This window comes from Psammomys obesus, unplaced genomic scaffold (genome assembly GCF_907164565.1).
Source record: "Psammomys obesus unplaced genomic scaffold, mPsaObe1.curated_primary_1811, whole genome shotgun sequence".
NCBI classification, from domain to species: Eukaryota; Metazoa; Chordata; class Mammalia; order Rodentia; family Muridae; genus Psammomys; species Psammomys obesus.
The window spans coordinates 7,174,854-7,196,880 of NW_026590859.1; the positions used below are offsets into that span (position 1 = coordinate 7,174,854).

At 38.5% G+C, this 22,027-nt stretch overlaps 2 protein-coding genes across 6 annotated transcripts in view; one reads left to right on the plus strand and one right to left on the minus strand.

Moving 5' to 3' along the window:
* Gpatch2 (G-patch domain containing 2) overlaps positions 1–2,435 on the minus strand; it is a 156,254-nt gene extending 153,819 nt beyond the window's left edge. For all 3 annotated transcript variants that reach the window (XR_008720372.1, XM_055609176.1, XM_055609175.1), the window contains exon 1: positions 2,294–2,435. Coding sequence is in view for 2 of the 3 variants with exons in the window: in XM_055609176.1 (XP_055465151.1) it covers positions 2,294–2,361 (68 nt within the window). In the remaining variant the exon portion in view is untranslated. The remainder of the gene's footprint in view (positions 1–2,293) is intronic.
* A 145-nt stretch (positions 2,436–2,580) lies between these two features.
* Positions 2,581–22,027, plus strand: part of Spata17 (spermatogenesis associated 17) — a 175,173-nt gene continuing 155,726 nt past the window's right edge. Inside the window, exon 1 of one of the 3 annotated variants that reach the window (XM_055609178.1) lies at positions 2,581–2,814. In XM_055609178.1, the coding sequence (XP_055465153.1) occupies positions 2,747–2,814 (68 nt within the window). In that variant the 5' untranslated portion in view covers positions 2,581–2,746. The remainder of the gene's footprint in view (positions 2,815–22,027) is intronic. The other 2 variants (XM_055609177.1, XM_055609179.1) reach the window with 2 other exon arrangements.

Below are 22,027 nucleotides of genomic sequence, written 5' to 3' on the forward strand. Positions count from 1 at the left end.
TACTCTTCCAGAGGACCCAAGTTTGGTGTCCAGCACTCAGGTAACACAACTCACAACCACCTCAGTCTGGAGCTCGGGGGAAGGTGGGTATAAGGTTGGGCAGAGGATCCTGTAACCTTAGCAGGAACCAACTTAGCAGGAACATGAAAAACTAGATATTTAAATCAGAAAAAAAATACGATCTCTTATGGCTTGGTGCAGTGGATCTTAACTGTAATCTCAGAATTTAAGGAGGCAGAGGCAGAATTCTTTCAAACAGTGAGGTTACCCTGGGCTATATAGTTGAGGCCCTATCTTCAATGCATCTGATTCCTGCTTTAATATACAGATAGAATTAAGAAGAGGGGTAAAGAAAAAAATCTTTCTTCCCCAGTTAAGAATCATAAGGTGCGGTTCATGCCTTTAATCCCAGCACTCTGGAGTGGAGGCCGGTTGATCTCCACGAGTTTAAGGCCAGCCTGGTCTACAGACTGAGATCCAGGACAGCCAAGGCTAAAACAGAGAAACTCTGTCTTGAAAAAACAAAAACAAAAACACAAACAAAGGATCACAATGTTTCTAAGGAATAGGAGAACCCACTCCCCCTAAGCATGCTACGGCTACACTGAGCATTCAGTTGAAGGGTCTGTTGGAACTTACAGCTCTGTTATCTTGTCACCACAGACATCTGAGGAAACTACTTTCTTTCCTCTTTTCCCCTAGAAAAAATTTAAGAACTTAATCAGCTGATCTTTAAGTTAAAAAAAAAAAAAAGTAAAGTTTTATCACTCTTGGAGACCATTTTTGATTTGCTACTTCATTTAATGACTGACTTCAAGAGTCATCCAAACTTATCTCACTGCCTCTAATTGCTTTCAAAATGTAAATTATTCATTTTTTAAATGCATAATGAAATGTAGTCAGAATCCTAAGTCAAACAAGACAAAAAATTTGATTTAAAAAGTAATTCATTCTGCCAACAAGCTTTGTAGGGTAAGAAATGTCTTGATTATTGCTCATACACGATTACTGCACATTAAATATTTACTGAATGTATATACTGAATTCCTAGATTAAGAATAAGAAAACAGCTAAGAATTTCAATAAGTACCTACTATACTGCTTGACACACAACCAGATGAAGAACATGTAGGATGTACAAATCAAAGGCTGACTCAGTGAGAGTACAATGAGTAAACAGGGTCACAGTTTGTTTGCTTTTAATTTGTCAACGAGCATACAAATTGCTTCCTCTCTACTAAGACCAGACCAATCTACTGAACACATTTCACCTCTGTTCCTCACCAAGACACAGAGTAGTGAACCATTGAGAGAATACACTTTGGAGTAATCACCGGGATGTTTGGGAATTTCCTTTATCTTGTTTTGTGTGGTGCTTCCTCCCTCCTGTACAACTGCCAAAACTAACAACTAGTACATTAAGAGCTGTGCCTGTTTCCAAGCTGATTACACCAATTAAAAACGGCTCATTTAAAAAGCATTCCCTGTCTTTCTAACTGAAAACTATGAGAACTTAAAAAGTCACAGGAAAATTGACACTCATTAAAAACGGATCTATAGAGAAGATCCAAATACGGCATCTGGCATAAGATGTTCTTGTAACTTTTCTAAAAAAAAAAAAAAAAATTAGACACCCCAGCCCACTGGCATGGATTTTAAAATCACACTTCTCGACTCACTGGTCAAACTTTTAGGTTTCCAGATTGTCGGCAGGATATCTACTTTCTTATCTCACTAGGTTTATGTAAAGGAGAAAGCCTTGGAAGAAACGGGGATGGGCATGCGGCGAGGAGGCTTTTCAACCATGAAATCCAAAACCTAACTAACTATACTATCTGTGTGGCCTCTTAAATTCTCCGTGTCTGCGACAGTCTCATAGACTGGGGTGTCATAAGGATAGAGCGTGATTTGCGAAAGCAGCCTGAAAACTTGCAGCAGTAGGTCATGATACATTAAAGACGAATTCCAACCCCAAACTTAGGGCTGTTGGACAACGTCCGTCTCACGTGAACCACGACGGAGCCTCCGAGGTGGTGGGAAACTTGTACGTTTTACACAAACCTAGGTGCGCGGGGAGCGTGAGAGCCTGGTGTCTCTTCCACTAAGAAACTTCCAGAACTGTGGCTTTCTGTAATCCCATCAGCCATGGACTCTGCCACAGGGTGACCAGGTTAGCAGCAGCGACCTGAACGAGCCCCGAAGGCGCTCGGTGCCTGGCTGTCCCCGATCCGGGAGCCCCTCGGGGCTGCCCGCCGGCGCGCCCGCCCCGTCCTCAGCGGCCCGCCGGTCTCACCAGCTCTTCCCGGCGGCTGCGGCGGCTGCGGCGGCTCCGATCGCTGGACGTCCGGCGGCCCCGAACATCAACGACACCCGGGAGCGCGGCCTCGAGGCTCAGGCCCGAGGACCGACTCCAACTCCCGCAGCACCGGCCACTTCCACACAGCACTTCAGCATTTTGAGAGGAACTTCCGGAAGCTGGCTGGAGGCGGAAGCCGGAAGCCGGAGGAGACCATTCGCTCCCCTTCGCTGGGCGGCGCTTTCATGTCAGCGCCTCGAGCAATTCAGGAGGAGAAAGGAACGAGTCGGCCGTCGGTTCTCGTATGAAAAAATACGAATTCTCTGTCCAGTTCCTTGAAGCTGAAGCAGAGCGGAAGGAAAGGGGAATGAGTCGGAAGTGCCTTTGGTTCAGCCCAGTTGCCATGGTGACTAATAGTCACCACTTCGTTAAATCCCAGGCCTGCAGGTCATGGCTACTTTAGCCAAGCTGCAGGCGCGGGCCTCGTTTCTAGAATCGCAGTACTACTTTAGGAACCGGTGAGTAGTGAAGAGAGGGGTCGCAGAAGAAGTTTGCTGCTAACAATTTACTTAATTCAGGAAATAGCCCCTTCTTCTCCCTGATGGGGACTCAAACATGAGCAGAAGTTAAAAAAAAAAAAAAATGTACTGCCCAAATGGACTATATATACACAGAGAAGTCAGCAATAAGTTGATATTGCTAGAAACCCAGCATAGATAAAAGATTATAAAGTGAAGCCGCGGTGAAGTAATACCTAGCTGGAGAAACTGAGGCAGGGGTATCCCTGTGAGTCCAGTCTAGCCTGGGCTACATAGAGAATTTATAGCTCCTCTGGACTACATTTGGGAGTTTCCCCCACCAGCTCCATCCCCGGTAGTTTAAAATAATCACTGAGCAGTTTGGTTTCGTGAAACTTATTTTCCAAATTAAAGGTTTACTGGCCTAATTGGTGTTACTCAGGCTAACCAGTTAGCCCCATGTGCACAGAATGTCAGTGTCCAAAAGAGGAATTTTAGCTTCCCTTCTCTCAAAAACATGGAATTCAATTGTTCTGTGATTCATCTTTCTTAAAATGAAGTTTCTAAACCATTGTGACAAGATAATTAGTACCAGTAAAGAGGCAAGTGCTAAAACGACATTCTCCATGCCCCTAAACTTAAACCTGTCCATGAAAAAGAGTCATTTAAACCAGCAATGGCCCAGCAGTCTCTAACTTAGAAGAAAACGCAAAAAGGCCTGCAGTGTGATAACATACAGTGATGTAGCGGACCAGTGGTAGACATGCCAATGTGAGAAAGTCCTGCTGAGCAATGCTCATCCTGTTATACGTCTCACCCACGGATTTGGTATTGCATTATGTACCTCTAGCGATGAACAGTCAGTGTCCAAAAAAGGAATTTTAGCTGATAATTCAGTATTTAGTGATAATTCAGTATGGTAATGTTTGTGAGATAGTATGAATCTTCTTTGCGCCAAAAGTAGGACAGCGTTGCTTTCTTGCCTTTTAAAAAACCGTTATTTCGGTCTCTAGTCTTTCTACTTTCCTGAAATTTAACAGCCACAATAATTATTTTCTGAATAATTACATTACTGAAACTTATAATTAATCATCTTTAAATAAGCATAGAGCAGTGAAATTCTAATACTTAATATTCAGAAATTATTTCACATTCATTTGAGGTTATATGACAGGCTTGTATTTGTTTATGACATCGATATATAATTGAAACAAGTTCCATTCTTCATGCTGCTGACAGCCTAGTGTGGAACAGAATCACTTAGAAAGGAATTGTGGTGCACTAAGTCAAAACTGAGCTGTCTGTTTCTTTTCTCTAGCTAGTATTCATAGTGCCAAGATATGCTATGCAGACTGTTAGAAGAAATATCAGAAATCACACTCAGCTATAGATCCTGTCAAAAGTGATCATATAAACATTTCTATATTTAAGATATTTATAATATATTTATATTATATTTACATTTAAATATATTCAAAGATTTATATTTTAAATTGTATCATTTTAATCATATGAAAATAAATATAGTGGAAAAAGAAAATAGATTCCTGCAAGGTATTCTCTGACCTCATCAAATACATATATAATATAAATTAAAGATAATGAATAAAATATATTAAGTAATTAATATATTGAAAATTAAAGAGGGAAATTCCTTGAGATATTGTTGTCATTGCCCAAAGATCACTGAGTACATTAGTTCTTCATGAACTTTAATGTGCTCTAGAGTCATTTGGGAAATTTGTTAAATGTGTCCATTCTGGTTCTGTGTATCTCAGAGCCAGGAAATCTGCATATCTGACAGAAATTCCGTTGGGGCTCCATTTTGCATTTTAAAAGGAGAGTGTGGGGAAAAAAGCTGTGTGATGTTTTATCTGCAATTCTTCAACACTCTTCTATGTTATCTATTTATTCCCTAATCCTACAAGGAAAGGAAAATGAGAATCAGTTAGTTTGGGTACTTTGTACAAGGTCACATGGTACTGTTCACTTGCAGTGGACAAAACTCTCTCTCCACTAAGGTGTGTGGAGGTGAAGCACCCCGCTCTGCCAGTGCAAGTGTCTGCTCCTGCAAGCCCATTTGCGAGAAGGAATAGCCTTATTGTAATGCTGTTCTGAAATGTCCACAACAAGGCAGTGACTAAAGTGTCTCTACCTCAGCACTGACACTCGGATAATGCTGAAGTAGACAGATGATTTCAGGGAGAAAATGTGTCACTTAAGTAACAAGGTCTGTCATTTTCACATGTTAAATTCTTCTTTAAAATTATATTTGTAATATTAATATTGATCCTGCCAGGCATTTTAGCTCAGTCTTGTGACCCTAGCACTTGGGCTAAATAATATGTTCAAACTCAGCCTGAACTACTGAGCGAGGCCCTATGTTTTAAAAGGGGGAGGGGAACTTTTTTTATTTTACAGGAATTAATCATATAATTCTTATATTTCTCATTCCTAAGGAAAATTTGGAGTGCCTTAAATCAAAACTAAAGAAGTTCATGACTCATTGAGTTAATAGCTTCCTATTCATTACTGTGATTATCAAATGGGCATTTAATATGTTTCACTGTTTTAAGCTAATTTAAATTTCCTATTTTTTATAACTTCCTACGTGTGACATATTTATTTTGAGTTTTTAATGAACTTAATTTTTCATTCTCATCAGGACTTAATACCAATAAACTTCTCACTACTAAAATAGTCACTGACTAAAACACTTTCTGATCATATGTTCTGTGCAGTGCTAAATGCAGAAAGCACAACAGGCCACAGAAAGTCATGAGGGAACAGAACAAAAACATGCACAGTGTCGCCCTGAATGTAACAGCCTAGAACAAGGCAAAGTGAACACCTGGTGTGGGATATGCCGTTTTATACATGAGAGACTGGAGAGATGTTTGGAATATTTGAAAACCATCAAAAAGAATGATTGGGGACACTGGGTAGACTTTTTAGGCAAGAGCGCCAACAGCTGATGCTCTGTGGTTAGAAACATTCAAGAATACATTACAAGACAGTCTGGATAGTTTTACTGTCAAATTGACACCACTGAGGAGGGAGAATAGCAGTTGAAGAGCTGATTTGCCTATACACATGTCTGTGGGGCATTTTCTCATTTACTAATTGATACAGAAAGGCCCAGCCCACTATGGGCAGTGACATCCCTAGGTAGGTAAGCCTGGATGTCTAAAATAGGTAGCTGAGCAAGGCAGGGAAGCAAGCCTGTAAGGAAGTGCTGTCCAAGGTCTCTGCTTCAGTTCCTGCCTTCAGGTTACTGCCTTGTTTTCCTGCCTTGGCTTCTCTGGAAAATGGACTCTAAGCTGCAAACCAAATAAACCCTTTCTTCCCCTAAGCTGTTTTCATCAGTATTTTATCACAGCAACAGAAAACCAAAGTGGGACAAGTAACAGTATTCCAAAAACAGTGCCTGCAGTTCAGAATGGCAAACTGAGCCAGAGCCTTTGGAGTGCTTAAAGATAATAGGGATATATGATTTTACCATGATTAAGAAAGGAAGCAATGGGGATTTTCAGCAAAGGACTTGCACAATATATATTTGTCTATAAAAATAATAATATAACCTCTGACTTATTTTTAAATTGAATGCATAAATAGTTTGCTTCTGTTTCCCTCCTTGACTCTTGCCGTTTATTAGCATAACTCTTTGTGGCTTGATTTTTGCTTCTTAAAAAGTTTTAAGTCAGTGGTCATAGTGGTTCTTCATCCCAGCACTTAGGAGGCAGAGGCAAGTAGATCTCTGTGAGCTTGAACTCAGCCTGCACTACAGTGTGAGTTCCAGGACAGCCCAGGCTACATATGTAAGGAATTATAGTTACCTATATGGTACCTTTTATTATTAATGGATTATAGCCAAGGAAAGTCAGGTTTAGTTATCCTAAATCATTGGTCAAAGATCACAAAGATCAAAGATTAAATCTAAAAAGAAAGAAAGAAAGTTAAAATTAAATCTACTTCAATAAATGAAAATTAACATTTTAAATGATTTTAAAGTGCATATAGTAAATACACAAAGATATTCATGATATACACAAAAAAATCTTAGCTGACTTAGCCTAATGGGAAAATATATGTTCTGGGACATGAAGAAATCATTTCCTGAAGAAAAGGGCTTGAAGATGTATAGTGACAACTATAGAAAAGAGATGGTCAACTAAAATATCCAGACCTTCTCACGTCTAAGAGAGAATGGTATATTCATAGGAACAGGGGTAAGGAAACAGACTGAGAAATAATTATTACTAAATACCTACTGTGTGAATAGCAGGCTGCTAACTGCTCTCCCCCCCCACACACACACACAAATCTTATGGGCTGAAGATGAGTCGGAATGTAAAGAACTTGTCATGTTTACATTAGGACCTCAGCTCATTACCCACATGAGGCTGGAGCTGATAGCAGTACTCACTCAGTGAGATCAAAGAAAGATAAGAGATGACTGTGAGGCTCTTGCTGAACCTCGCAGAGCCTCAAATAAGGTAGGAAAAGGCAGCCTGAGGTTGTCCTCTGACTTCCACATGTGTGATGTGGTACAAGTGTGTTCAAGCATAACACACAGACACATACAAACGATCATATCATACACAAAGATTTTTTAAAATATAATTATAGTTACTTTATGTGATGCCTTTTATTATTCATGTATTATAACTAAGGAAAGTTAAGTTTAGTTACCTGAAATCATTTACCAAAAATTAGAAAGGTCAAAACAAAGATCTAGTAATTTGTTTGTGTATGTGTGCAAATTTGTACTGAGTATAAGCAGTGCTTAAATCATTAAGTTTCTGCATTAAAATAAGTGCCTCAAATACATAAAAGTTTCTCCTGCTTTTGTCAGGCCAGTTTGAAAAACAGTTTACTTTAGTGCTCCCTAGAAAAGACTCATGGCTGCTGCTGGCTCAGTGCTCTGCGTCAACCTGCAGTGTAACTAACTGTTGACACTGTTCTGAATATGGCGCTGTTATTTCTATAGCTAATAATTTGTTTCTGACTCCACATAGTCCACTGACCTCTAGCACTTCCTAGAATGATCTTAATTTAGTAAGGTGATTTGGTGCCTTCAATTTCATTTAAGTTCTATTAACATAAATTAATAACAGCTCAGCTGAGTAGATATGAATTTGGTTTTTTTTTTTACTATTACCTACTTCTTTATTTTTGTTACATCTTAATTATGAAAAAAAAATAATTTTCCCAAGTAGACAGTGATGTTTGTAGACAAGTTCAGACCCAGTTCAAATTGTTACTCTGAGTTACTCTAGCTTTAGTTATAAACTTTTATTTATGTTTGCTCTTAACTGAACTCTTTAACTATAAGCTTCATCATCTGTGAAAAAGAAGAAGCATGTATGTTTGCTGGGAAGGATAAATGATCCTCCAAGCACCATGCAACTGATAATTATAACAGGAAGCCATGTAAGGGTGAAGTATAAAGCACATAACATCAGCACAGTACATTTTTAAAGGGAAGTTGATAACTTTAGTGTATACTCCTGGTTATTATTTTTATTCATTGTAAATTTTAAAAATTTCTTTATAAATTAGGAAAATTCTTCATTGATATATTTATAGTCTAGATATGTATGTAATAAAGTACATGATTGTAAGTGTTCAGCTCAAGCAGTTTATATAGTTTAAGGAGGCGCCTGTGTAAAATTTGTTTAGACAAAATACTCTGTATCTTCTCTAAAACTTTATTTTTAAAAAGTTATTAATAACAAGGAATATGTCTATAAAGCCAGCAGTCATTATCAGATATATTGATACCATAAAAGAGATGGCTCAGTTTCGAAAGCAGAATTATCAATCCTGTCTATTCCTGTTGTCCTAAAAGAGAAATCTCAGCTTGCTAATCTCCGCTCTGACAGTTCTTGAAAAAAAAAAATAACTAATTTTCACAGATTATGAAAAGGCTCCCCAAGAAAACTTCATGTAACACTGCAGAGTTACTACATGATTGGCTGTCAACATACACAGGAAAAAAAACCTCACAGACCACTTAACAAAATGTTAGTTTAGAAGATGAACATTAAGATATCAGAACAAATAACCTCTGTGAGGTTGGTACTAATTATATCCGCTTTAATAAAAGTATACTATGACATTTATAGAAATAATTATGGGGGAGAAGTATTATAACTAATTTTTAAAACTTTTTTTAATTTATACAGTAATAGGTGAATTTAAACATAGAATTGTTGCTACTGAAAAGTAAATGTTTTGTAAAAGCAAATGAGTCTTTCAGAGGCCCTCTGTGGTAGGCTCCTGTACTGTTCCCTGTTTTCTTGCTCTTCCGATATCTATCCTGCTCGCCTTTCTGAATGAGGACTAAGCATCTTAACCAGGGTCGTCCTCCTTGTTTAGCTTCTTTAGGTGTACAGATATTAGCATGTTTATCCTTTATTATAAGTCTGATAACCACTTAGGAGTGAGTATATACCATGTGTGTCTTTCTGCTTCTGGGTTACCTCACTCAGGATGATCTTTACCCAGCAGGGTATTGAAGCCAGTGCTGAAACTCCTGGCCAAACTTTGGGCAGCATGCAGGGAATATTATGAAAGAAGGGGAGATAGAAGGACCTGGAGGGGACAGGGGCTCCACAAGGAGAGCAACAGAACCAAAAAATCTGGGCACAAGGGTCTTTTCTGAGACCGATATTCAAACCAAGGACCATTCATGGAGATAACCTAGAACCCCTGCATAGATGTAGCCCGTGGCAGCTCAGTGTCTAAGTGGTTCTCCTAGTAAGGAGAACAGGGACTGTCTCTGACATGAACCCAGTGACTGGCTCTTTGATTAGCTCCCCCTCCCACCAGGAGGCAGCCTTATAAGGCCACAGAGGAAGACAATGCAGCTAGTCCTGATGAGACCTGATTGGCTAGGGTCAGATGAAAGGGGAGGAGGACCACCACTATCAGTGGACTGGGGGAGGGGCATGGGAGGAGAGAGGGAGGGAGGGTGCGATGGGGAGGGGACTAAGGAGGGGGCTACAGCTGGGCTACAAAGTGAATAAGCTGTAATAAATAAATGAAAAAAAGCTAAAGAAAAGAACGCAAATGAAAACAGTGTCCATAAATGGGAATGACCACAGTGATGTGTGATGAGCATTATATGTCAGCTATAGCATGCACTTAATGAGTGACAGTCACTGCAGGATGTAAAGTCATGGAAAGGAAGATTACAAGTAAAACTTACTAAACTGAAGGAAGAGTGGAGCTTGGAATGTCCTACATAAAATGTCTTAAAAAGACGTATTGTCTTAGTTACTTTGCTGTTATTTTGATAAGCAATTTATAGGAGAAAGATTGGTGGGGCTCCAGAGCACGGATCCATGATCATCACGGTGGGGAGCCTGGCAGAAGGCAGGCAGGTTTGGTGCTGAAGCAATGGCTGTGAACTTACATCTTGATTTAGAAGAAAATGCGGAGAGACTGTGACACGAAGGGGTATGAGTCTTTTGAAACTTGAAAGCCTACCCCTAGTGACAAAGCTTCTCTAACAAGGCCACACTTTTTAAATCTCCCCTAAAGAGTTCTGCCTACAGAAAACTCAAGTATTCAAATACATGAGCTTATGATGGCTATTCTCATTCAAGCCACCACATTTCATGCCCTGGAACCCAATAAGCTCAAGGCCACATCATAATGCAAAATGTATTTAGTCCAAAATTCACAAGCTCCCATACTTTCTCACATTCTCAGAACAGTTTAAAACTCTCAAGTCTCTTCTGAGACTCAAGGAAATCTCTCAACTGTAAGCCCCTATAAAACCAAGGCCAAATTATATACTTCCAACATATAATAACAGGGACTATATATTAACATTCTTAAAGAAAAGAAAGAGAGCTTAGTGAGGAAATAGTGCAGTAAGACCAAAATCTAGCAGGACAAACTCTAATCTTAAGTTCCATATCTGATGTCACAGAGCTTAGATGGCTCTTTCCAGCTTTGCTACCTATAACACATTTCTCTCTCTTGGGCTGTTTCTCTCCCTGTCTGCAGCTCTCCTTGGTAGATACCTCAGTGGTTCTTGCTTTTCTAACATCTTTGGGTCTCCAATGCAACACAAGCTTTACTTTCACAGCTTCACACAGTGACTTTCCCAAGCCTTTTCTGACGCTTGCCTGACCACAGTGGCTCTCCTTCATTGCCCTATTTGTAAAAGAAGATTCTATAACTCCTTTACTTAATTATCCTTTGTTACTCAAATGTCAGAACCATATGGACAACATCCCAAGTTCAATTGTCTGCTTGGAGTGGAACTTGACCCTTTAAATTATATTTTCCATTTACATAATCAAGTGTCCACTGAAATCAGGAACAAGGCAAGGCTGCCCAATCTCTCCATATCTCTTCAAAATATTACTTCATGTCCTAGCTAGAGCAATAAGACAACTAAAGGAGATCAAGGGGATTCAGATTGGAAAAGAAGAAGTCAAAGTATTACTATTTGCAGATGATATGATAGTATACGTGGCTGACCCCCAAAATTCTACCAGGGAACTCCTACAACTGATAAACACCTTTAGCAAAGTGGCTGGATACAAAATTAACTAAAAAAAAAAAAAAAATCAGTAGCCCTCCTGTAAACAAAAGACAAATGGGCTGAGAAATTAGGGAAACAACACCCTTCACAATTGCAAATTAAGAGAGTTTGACTTTAATGAACGTTATGTTGGACCTACACAATCAGGAGATGGCACTGTTTGTGTTCTTTCTAGACCTCTCCTTGGGCAAGTTCCAAAGTTCCTTTTCGGTCTTCTGAGGAATTTAAGGCAATCATGATTGTCATGCATGACGAATGTCAGTTGCTGTGACTCAGTGCCTGAGAGAAACAAGTTAATGGAGGAATTGCTTTGTTTTTTTTTCCTTTTGCCTCTTAGCTTCAGAGAGTTCAGTTTGTGATCACTTGGCTTTATCTACTTGGGCAGCAGGAGAATGTGGCAGATTAGTTTCCTCACTTCATGGGGACAGGAATCAGAAAGCATGACAGAAAGCAAGGACTGTAACAAGAAGGGGTCCCGACATGACCAATAACCTCCCATCTATATCCCATCTCCTAAAGTTTTCACAAACTCCCCAACTAGTAGCACTCTAATCATTCACACCATAAGCAGTAAGGAGGTTTCATATTCAAACCCTCCGATAGATTCTTTTTACAGTCTCTACCGTCAATTTCCTTCTGACTTCTTCAGCCTATATGAATGTTCTCTCCATATCATCTCAGAATTTCCCAGCCTGTCATTGTCCAGTCCTAAACCAACACCAAAAAGTTGGATGATTTGATTTTGATGTGGTGATGCACCAGTCTGTTGTTTTCTTTTTTAACTTGCTGTTTTTTTGTTTTGTTTTGTTTTTTTAATGTTTACTTTTGGTGTTGTACTTGAATGGAACCCACGGACTTTAGAGTGTGGGAAAGCACTCAACTGCTATACTTTCTGTAAATGCATCTTTTGTTAGCTTGATGTAATAATCGTCTCCAAGGCTTACTGCCTCCATCTGCTAACCTAGATCTAATCGTCTAGCCTCCGTACAATATAATTTCGGCCTAGAGTGTTTTCAGCCTCTGAAATTTAATGCTGAATAAGCTCATCCTTTCTTGTTCTTTCTGAAATCTGGCTGACCCGTTCAATTCAGCTATTCTGGCTCAAACTCCTCTCTAAGCTGACTGATTCAAACTGGCTTCTCTCAGCTTCTGACTGAATTGCTCTGCTTGGCTTAATACTAATGTTGGTAATCATTTCTAATTTTCTGGCTCCTCATTCTTGGGCTCATTCTTTCTTCACCTTTTTCTAGCTTGTTCTCTTTCTGTAATCTCTCCCTATAAAACTGCTCTGGTAAAACTGCCTCCTCCTCTCTCCCTCTGCCCTGTTCTGCTCTCTCTTAACTTGCCTCTCTTTCCTCTTTATTCTCCTGAGAGTTGGTATATCTTGTTCTGTCAAATCTTTCTTTCTCTGATTCGTCACTTTGTCTGCCTCTCAATTAGACACCCCTTCCAAACATGGGGGCTTCTTCTACAAACTAACTTTACCTTCATTGTTTGGGATTAAAGGTGTGTATTAAGGACATGTCTGTATTCCAGCTATATCACATAGACCAAGAAGATTTTTGGATATGATCACAGCAGCCATTTTGCTGGATTAATATTCCTCTACAACCTCTATGCCTTGTTTATATTTTATTATGTTTTTTTCTTTTATTTAATCACTTTCCCAGCCCCCTTCCTCCTCTCCTCCCAGCCCCATACTCAGGCACCCCTCCCTCCATTTCCCCCTCTCCTTCTCAGACTACCAACCTATCCTAACACTTCAAATCTCAATAGGACTAAGCACATTCCTTCCCAATGAGGCCTGCTAAGGCAGCTCAGCTTAAAGAAAGGGATCCAGATGCAGGCAACAAAATTGGAGACAGCCCCTACTCCCGTTGTTGGGGGCCCATATGTTGTTGAGCAAGCTACACATCTGCTACACATGTGTAGGGGGATTAAATTTTAGGTTGTCAAATTAGTGAATGTTTTTCTAGCTTAAAGGATTTTATTCTCTCTTTGAGTAGTCTTTCCCAACCAACAATTATAAAATAACTGTATTCATTTGCTCCTAATCTAATTAAAGGTTTACATCATTTTTGCCTGGTTTTATGAATATATTTATATGTATGTATTGTTTGAGATGGATCAAAATATAATTTTCTCAGTAACATTTAATGAATAGTCTATCCTTAATAGTTATTAAATATTGCAAGATAGTAAAAATAAAAGCATAATGGTTGCAATGAAAGGCAGATATAAAAGGCTCACATCTAGAATGCCTGTACTTAGGAAGATGAGGCGGAATTTGCTATGCATTTGAGAGTAGCCTCAAAACAAACAAGCAAAACTTTTAAAAGAAATTGTAAAATTATGTGTCCCCTGATAATATCTTAAGGCATGCACAGAAAGAAATGAGGCAAGGGCTGGTGGCACACCGTTACCCAGCACTGAGAGGACAGAAGTGGCTGAGAAGGAGGCAAAGTTTACCCTCAGCTAGGAGTAGAGTTTGAGGCTATTATGTCTTAAATAACAACATTCCCAAGAAAGAAATAATACATGAATAATTTTGCAGTATACAAGCGATGCACAGTTAGGTAATAAAAATTATAATTTGAAAATACAACTACCATTTTTCATGGCATCAAAATGCATGTAATTTGACTCAATCACACTTTTTCTATTGTCCATATAGAAATGAACTCATGTATTCAATTTATGGACAAGATAGTTTTATGTATAATATTTTCAGGCAAAAGCATTCATTAAAAATTACTTTTGTAAGAAAAATCTGTGATCAGTCTGTATCGCCTTATAAGGATAATACATGCACAGCAGTTTTAAAAAAGGGTAAATTGGACTGACAAGGTGTCTCAGCTGGTAAAGCAGCTGTTTCCAAACACTATGATCTGAGTTTGATTACCAGGACCCACATAGTGGAAGGAGAGAAGTGACTGAATGACTCCTGTGACTTGTCCTCTGATGTGCACATCCTTGTCATGATTTCCACATATGTGTGCATGTGGGACACTTGCACACACATCATATGTACATGCAAATAAACATTTTAAAAAGCAAAAAAAAAAATCCTGGAGACAAATTAAGGTAAAAATGTATTTACTCAATTTTAGAATAAGAGTTTATAGGTTCCAAGGTTGCAAGGTTGTTTCCTGTTTTCTTCTGGCTTTCAGAGGCCCTCTGTAGCAGGTTCCTAGGTTGTTTCCTATTTTCTTTTTCTTCTGATGTCCATCCTCTTTGCCTTTCAGGATGGGGATTGAACATTTTAGTTAGGGTCCTCTCTTTTGCTTAGTTTGTATAGATGTACAGATTTTAGTGGGTTTATTCTATGTTGTATGTTTATACAACCTTGGAACCTGCCACAGAGGGCCTCTGAAAGCCTCTGCAGTATAGACTGTCAAAGCAGATGCTGTGCTTGATGGACAACTGATGGGCAGAGTGAATGGAATTTTATGTAAGAAGTGGGAAATAGTAAGAGCTGGAGGGGATGGGAACTCCACAAGCAGAGCAACAGAACAAGATAATTTGAACACAGGGAACTTCCCAGAGACTCATACTCCAACCAATGACTATTCATGGAGATAACCTAGAACCCCTGCACAGATGTAGCCAATGGCAGTTCAGTATCCAAGTGGGTTACATAGTAATGGGAAGAGGGACTGCCTCTGACATGAACTGACTGGTCTGCTCTTTGATCACCTCCCCCTGAGGGGGGAGCAGCCTTACCAGGCCATGGTAGAGGACAATGCAGCCACTTTTGATGAGAACTGATAGACTAAGATCAGAAAGGAGAGGAGAACCTCCCCTATCAGTGGACTTGGGGAGTGGCATGCATGCAGAAAGGGGAGGGAGGGTGGGATCGGGAGGGGAGGAGGGAGAGGCTTATGGGGGGATACAAAATGAATAAAGTGTAATTAATAATAAAAAAAGAGTTTATAGGTTCCTAAATATGAATTTGGGAATAAACAAAGTGATTTATAAAGTTTAAGAATTTTAATATTAGAGGACCAGGGAGAGGAAAGTCTTAGTTATTTCTAATTTTTCTTTCTTAGTGACACATTGAGCATTATGTAATCATGAAGTATTTGTGAAATAAACACATCAATAGGAAAAAATGTATTCTAAGACACAAAGTATGTTTTGGAACCAAGATTAAAGTGTGTATAACGATATTACTAGTAGAAAATTTGGTCCTTACCTTGAAAAACTAGATTAAGTTTTTAAAAAAATAAATGAATTTTAGGCACAGTACAGTAGCCAGTGTAGGATTTGATCTCAAAGAAGCAAACAAATGAGATTAGCCAGGCAGTTGTCTTTGTTTGTTTGTTCGATTGTTTTTGCCTGTAGGTGATTTAAGTTAAAATTCTAACCTCTTCAAAATAGATCATATATTATCTGGCATCTACGCATTAAGTCCTGGGGTAGGGTGAAGGGCAAGAAATGTAGCAAATTCTGACGTATTACCAGACGCAAAAAAAAAAAAATTTCACCAGTAGAAGCAAACCCTGGAATATAAAATGGTACAATTAAATAAGGCTTTTAATGTTGCTTTTCCAGTGTATTTAAGCATTAAGAGGCAAGCATGGCTAAAACAAAAGCTTTGTAATAAATGAAAGGAAAATGAAACTTTTAGAAATTACAAACCATATTTGGAATTACATCCCCCCCCCCACACACACACACAGAGTACTCAAAAGAATATCAAACTTGCAAGGTAAAAGGTTGCAAGTTCTAAGTCCTGCCTGCTGGTGCATCCCTGTACATACCCTTCACAGAGCAGAACATTCTGTGTATGACCATAATCCAAACATCAGCATCAAAAAGTGAGTTCTATTTTGTACTTCTGTTTCACTCCAAGCTTTGCCAGCTTTATTAGTAATTTTTGGAAGATGTATGCAACCTAAAACGAAGCTCTATCCCCACAGTCTTTTTAGCCAAAGGATCCTATGTACCCACTTAGGTTTTAATGGTTGCTGAGGGAGGTGGTATCATTTTCTTCCTTGGTATAGCCACTGATAAATTACCCATATTCTATGAATAACCCAACTTATGGTCATCCAAGCAACCCTAATTAAACTCAATGTTGCTTTGTTGTTTTGTTTTTGTTTTAACTGGGAAAATACCATTTGAGAAGAGGAAGGGTAGCTATGAGAAAGAGAAGGGAGTCAGAGAAGGTAGTGGGAAATGAGAAGTGTTCAAAATTAATTGTATACATGTATGAAATTGTCAAATAAAAATAAAACGTTAAAAGATCCTGTTTAATTTCTTCCTTAGTTATCTTGAATGTGGAGTATTCTGTTTTTTATGACTTTTGACCCTTTTGAAGATTACAGGTTAGTTGACTTGAAGAATTTGTCTGGGGTTTTCCCCCTTGGATACTGGGCACATTTGGAGAAGGAAGCTTAAGAGTGACATTGTGCTCCTCTTGCTACATTGGCCAGATTCCATACGGCCCTGAGTTGTTCTGTCACTGGTGGTGTTTATTAATTTCAGCCATCTGACAAAGGAGATGTCAAAGAGACTTCTCCACTAGAATATTCTCTTTACCTTTTGATTAAAGGGTGTGTTTTAAAGCAGGTCCTTGGAAACTGTGTTTTTTATTCCTCACCCCACTGTAAATTTACTTGTTATCAATGTAGGTTTACACTGTCCTGTACTAGTCAGTGAGCAAAAGCCCCTATTTCTTTCCTATTTTAATGCTAACATTGGGCAAAAGGGAAGCATGTCATACTTTCTGCTGTGTCCTGATCACACAAAGCATCCCTGTTTTCTGACAAAAGAAAATATTCTGGCCTCGTCACTATTCATTTCTCCAAGAAACCCTTGTTCCTTTTAGTAAGTTCACCTTGTCATAAGGATGTTTCTGGCAATAGTTACTTTTAATGGATTAGGCTATGGACTGTGCATATGTGTGCATTAAGACACATTTTACATTAGTTTTGATTTCTGTCAGTTAGTATGGATACTAAAAGCCATGAGTTAATTTTAAAAACTGTTCATAGCCAACACCCTAAGTTTCATTCTATAGTGCTCTGTTGCTCCTAAATTCCTGAACTCTAGCATTTCTCTTGTCCACATCCCAAATAGCTGGTACCCCAGGAATGCACCACCATACCTGGCTCCTCTTCATTTTTGTAGCTGTGAGAAGCCTGCCCCTCCTTACCCTGCTTACATTTATTATTGGGCTACTCTCCCTGTATATAGACAAACTCTCACTACAGTGCGTCCCCACTCTTTGACCTAAACGCTCTTCTTGTGCAGTCCCTGTCTCCTATGCTAGACTGTTGTCTCACTGCGGCTAGGATCCCTCTCTCAACACTTGAGGTCGGGGTAGCTCTGTTGCCTGCCCTTCACCCGGCCACACAACATTCCTTTTTAGGCTTACGCTAAGACATCTGACCCCACTCAGAGCCAGTATGTGGGTTTTCTTCTTCCCTACCTAGATTGTGACAGTCCATGGGACTTGATCCCTTTGTGATATGTGTAGCAAACAGCCCTACTTTCCATATACATTACTTATGCATTTATTTAGGAAATGAAGGGAAGTGAAGAAGAGTAGGTAAAAGATACTTTAGCATGCACTAAGAATAGAAACCTTTGTGGCAAACTGTTATGGCTCCTGATTTATGATCTAGTATTAAGGTCCTTGTAGCCCCGCATTCATTTACCTGTTAAATAGCAACAACACTAGTCATGAGGCTATTGATGAGAAACAAAAGTGAAGCTCCCATTTCTTATTGACACCAAGTGCTTTTTATCAGACACACAGTGATACTTGTAACATAAAATATGATTTAAGTATAGTTTACCCTTTAGGGACCTTAAAAATCTTAAGGTCTAGAAAAATCATATGCAAAACAGTCACTCTACACATCAACATATCTGATAACATAGGTCAGCCAATGTTGGAATATTATTCCTACAGTCTAAAACAGTTATGCATGTCTGGTAATGAGAAAGAAAGAATATTGGATTTTTAATTTAATGTTTATTTATTCATAGCTAATATATGTGGGTCATGTGGGTCAGACTAAGTCCAGTCTGTAGATACATAAATGCATTTTTTCATGTTACTGGAAAGATGCTTAACCATGTACTCTTTTCATTTTTCTATCACTGTCAATTAATTCCTGGCCTCTGACGTGCACATACTCTTAGAGTTCCTGTTCCTATAGTTGATGGCAAAGAGACCAGAAACTTCCTGCTTTCTCTTGAGGTTTTTATTGCATTGCTGTTAATACCTTGGGTCTTTTATCATTATTAATTCATTCAGTATTCACTGTGATAACACTAATCATAATAAATTTATTTCAAATCCATGTAGATGTCATAATTTATTCACTGCTATAGGATTTTCATTATAATCTGGAACTAATTATTTTGCCATTAAAACAAAGTGTTACCCACAGTTTTTCATTTTAAACATAAAATGTCTAGTGGTTCGTGACATATTGTGTGAGCACTCAGCATCCCAGTGCTAACCAAATATCTGTAAATTTCATCTGAAGCAGTTTTTTAAAAGAACAACAGAAAAATGTGCATAACTTAAAACTTAGTGGTATGTTAGCTACTAGTACTTTAAAACTGTCTGTTCCATTTTATGATATGTACAGCCTACATTCTTATTTATATACGTTATTGATGATACTCCAGAAACAGATTAATTTGATGACTGACTAGTGTCACAAGGAGAGATTTTTAGAACAAACTCAAAATGCTGTGAACTTGGCTGCTTATATTCTGCAAATCTGGTGACGGAAGGAAATGATGAATTCAATGTGTAGTACTTAATAGTTGAGTGTAAAAACGGATATGTGAACTCTAAACAAGCATTTCATGAGGTGTGCACCTTAGCTTTAGCTCTCTCTGTTGTAGAGGCGGACATCTGCTAACTTGATAGGGAAGGGGAAAATGTTTTCAGTCACTTAAAGGACTGTATTTAAATGTGAAGTAAATCTACTAGAGTCACACTAGATGGTGATGGTAAGTGGTTGATAGGAAGGATCGACTTTATTGGATATCTGGGGTTTTATCTCATAGCTACCTTGTTGAACAGAATTACCGTCACAGTCTTCTTTGAGTGCCCTGTTTAATGGACACTAATGCTATGTCCTTGTTGTATGGGTAATAAATTACATTTTTGTGTGCTTCCCTATCACATGTTATTTACTCATATGATTTTAAAAGAAAAATGAAAGCCTTTCTCTTACCCTCTAGCCCCTTCCACAGTGACTATGTTGCCATGGCATCTCATAGCATTTGGTGTCTGTTAATCGTGGTCTTCCTTGTTGATGTCTCTCCATTCGCTTCTATGACAAACCCCTATATTTTTATCTTATACTTGGACCAGTTGTTTCCTTATTTCATTTCATTCAAAACTTTTATGAACCAAAGGTTATAACCCATGGGGATGTGTGGTTTCACTGTCAGAGTGATGATGCCATGTTCAAGGAATTGTGTATCTCTTAATAATTATGTCCTGCTCTGAAAGCCACAGTCTTCTGCCTTCATTTCCAGTCTTACATCTTCTTCTTAAATCCCCCCTCCCCTATCACATTTTATCATCTCCTTCAATGTACCACATACTTTATTATGTTTGGATAAATAGATATGAGTAAAATGTGAGCCCAGCCTAGAAGCCTTAAAAGAATGAAAATGTTATCATTAGTATGCAGAAGGCTTTAAGCATTATGAGGGTCGATCTTCTTGGAGGTTGTAGTTGGAAAATCAATTCAAGGAGTAACTTTATGTAATGGCAAGAAAGAGCATGGTTTGTTCAGGGAATTAATGGAATAGAAGGCTCTATTGTGAGTTGAGACAATAAAAGAAGATAAAGGAATTGTGTCTGGTCAGAGCAGGGAGGATTTGTTTGGCATTCTAAGGGCTATGACTTCATCTGGAGGTTTTGAGATATCTTTTAGCGTTGGATATTAAAAGCTCCCTAGGAAACAATGGCATGATTAGATTTTCAGAAGATAATTTAAGCGACCAGTAAGGGCTCAACAGGTAGTAAACTTGCTGCCAGGTCTGAAGATCCAAGTTCCATCATCAGGACCCACACGCTGGAAAAAGAGAACCTACTCCTTTAGCATGTCTTCTGACCTGCACATGCTGACCGCTACCCCAATAAAATGAGCAAATGATGATTTGAAATGTTTTAAAGGTCATTCATCCTAGATGTGATGGTACATGTCTCCCATCGCATGACTTGGGGCATTGGGCAAGAGGATCCATAGTTTTAAGCTAGGGCTGCACAAGGAGACCTTGTCCTGAAAAGAGAAAACCATTTAACCAGTAGATTGGATGATAAACTAGAGTGGGAAAAGACCTTTTGGGAAATAAGAGTTTTGCAACTGATTCGTTTTAAAAAGATAAAGACTGAACTAATTCAGCTATTGCTTCTCAATCTCCACTGTGAGCCATTGTTTTTATAGCACTGTCATTCTTGACAAAGAGCTGATTTCAGATGGGTAGCAATGAGCATACAGAGAAGAGGGTTGAGACATGTTTCTTTGCCCATGTTGAATCCAAGGTACCTAAGGACTGTCCCAACACTGGCATTTTAGATGCAGTGCTTAGGAATGCAGACCCTTTGAGAGCCAGTCAACTGATTTCTTTTAATCCTTCTTTCCTAGAAACAATCTCTTCCACTTGTGAATGTTTTTTTTTTCTAAATGTATCTATTGTTCACTTGTTTTAATCAATGTTGTTATCTTCAGGAATATTAGCTTGGAAGCTCATACATAGAATGTGCATATGTGTGTCTTTGAGAAACATACTAGCTTATACACAGTTTTATGTAGTAAATAACATTGAATTAATGAATAACTTATTACCCAACCAGTATTTGTTTTCCTATGTTTCAGAGGTAGCATTTTAAAAAATAATATGACAATAAGTAAATGGATAATATTCATTTCTGGACTTGGACAGATGGGTGAGTGATTCAAACAATTTGCTGTTCTCACAAAGGACCCAGGTTGGTTCCCAGTACCCACATCAGGCAGCTCACAACTACCTGTAACTCCAGTTCCAGGTGGCTTCAATGGGTGCCTGCACCACAGAGTATACACACCCCCAGAAATACACACATGAAGTAAAAATTATTTTAAAAAGAATTATTTGAATATGTCTACTTAATTGTTTTCAAGTTGGGGTATTGCTGTGTTATTCAGAAAGACTTTAAAATCCTTGAGTGCAGCAGTCCAGATATCCTCTTTCCTTGGCCTGCTGAATGCTGGGACCACAGGACCTGGTGTTTTGTGTCGGCATACTATAATCTGGCTCTGCATTGATACTATTCATCACTCTTCCCACTGGGTTCTTTATGATGGGCTTCTAAATGTGTCTCTTTTGTTAATATTTTGAAATTTTAAAGAAGAAATAGAATTTAAGATTAAGAAATTGGACCAATAACTCTCTTAAACTTATAAACTGACTCATAGTTTACTAAGAGATTTTATTGGATCATTTCATTTGTCCACTTTTTAATTGCAAAAGCATTGTGTAGCTATTATAAAATGGATCCATTTAATAAAATTTTCCTTTCAGTTTTCACTCCCTGAGTTCATTCTATATGTGCTGTATCATATGCATTCAGTTAAAGTATTTGCCTCTTACAAATATGAAAACAAAATATTAAGCTATATATTT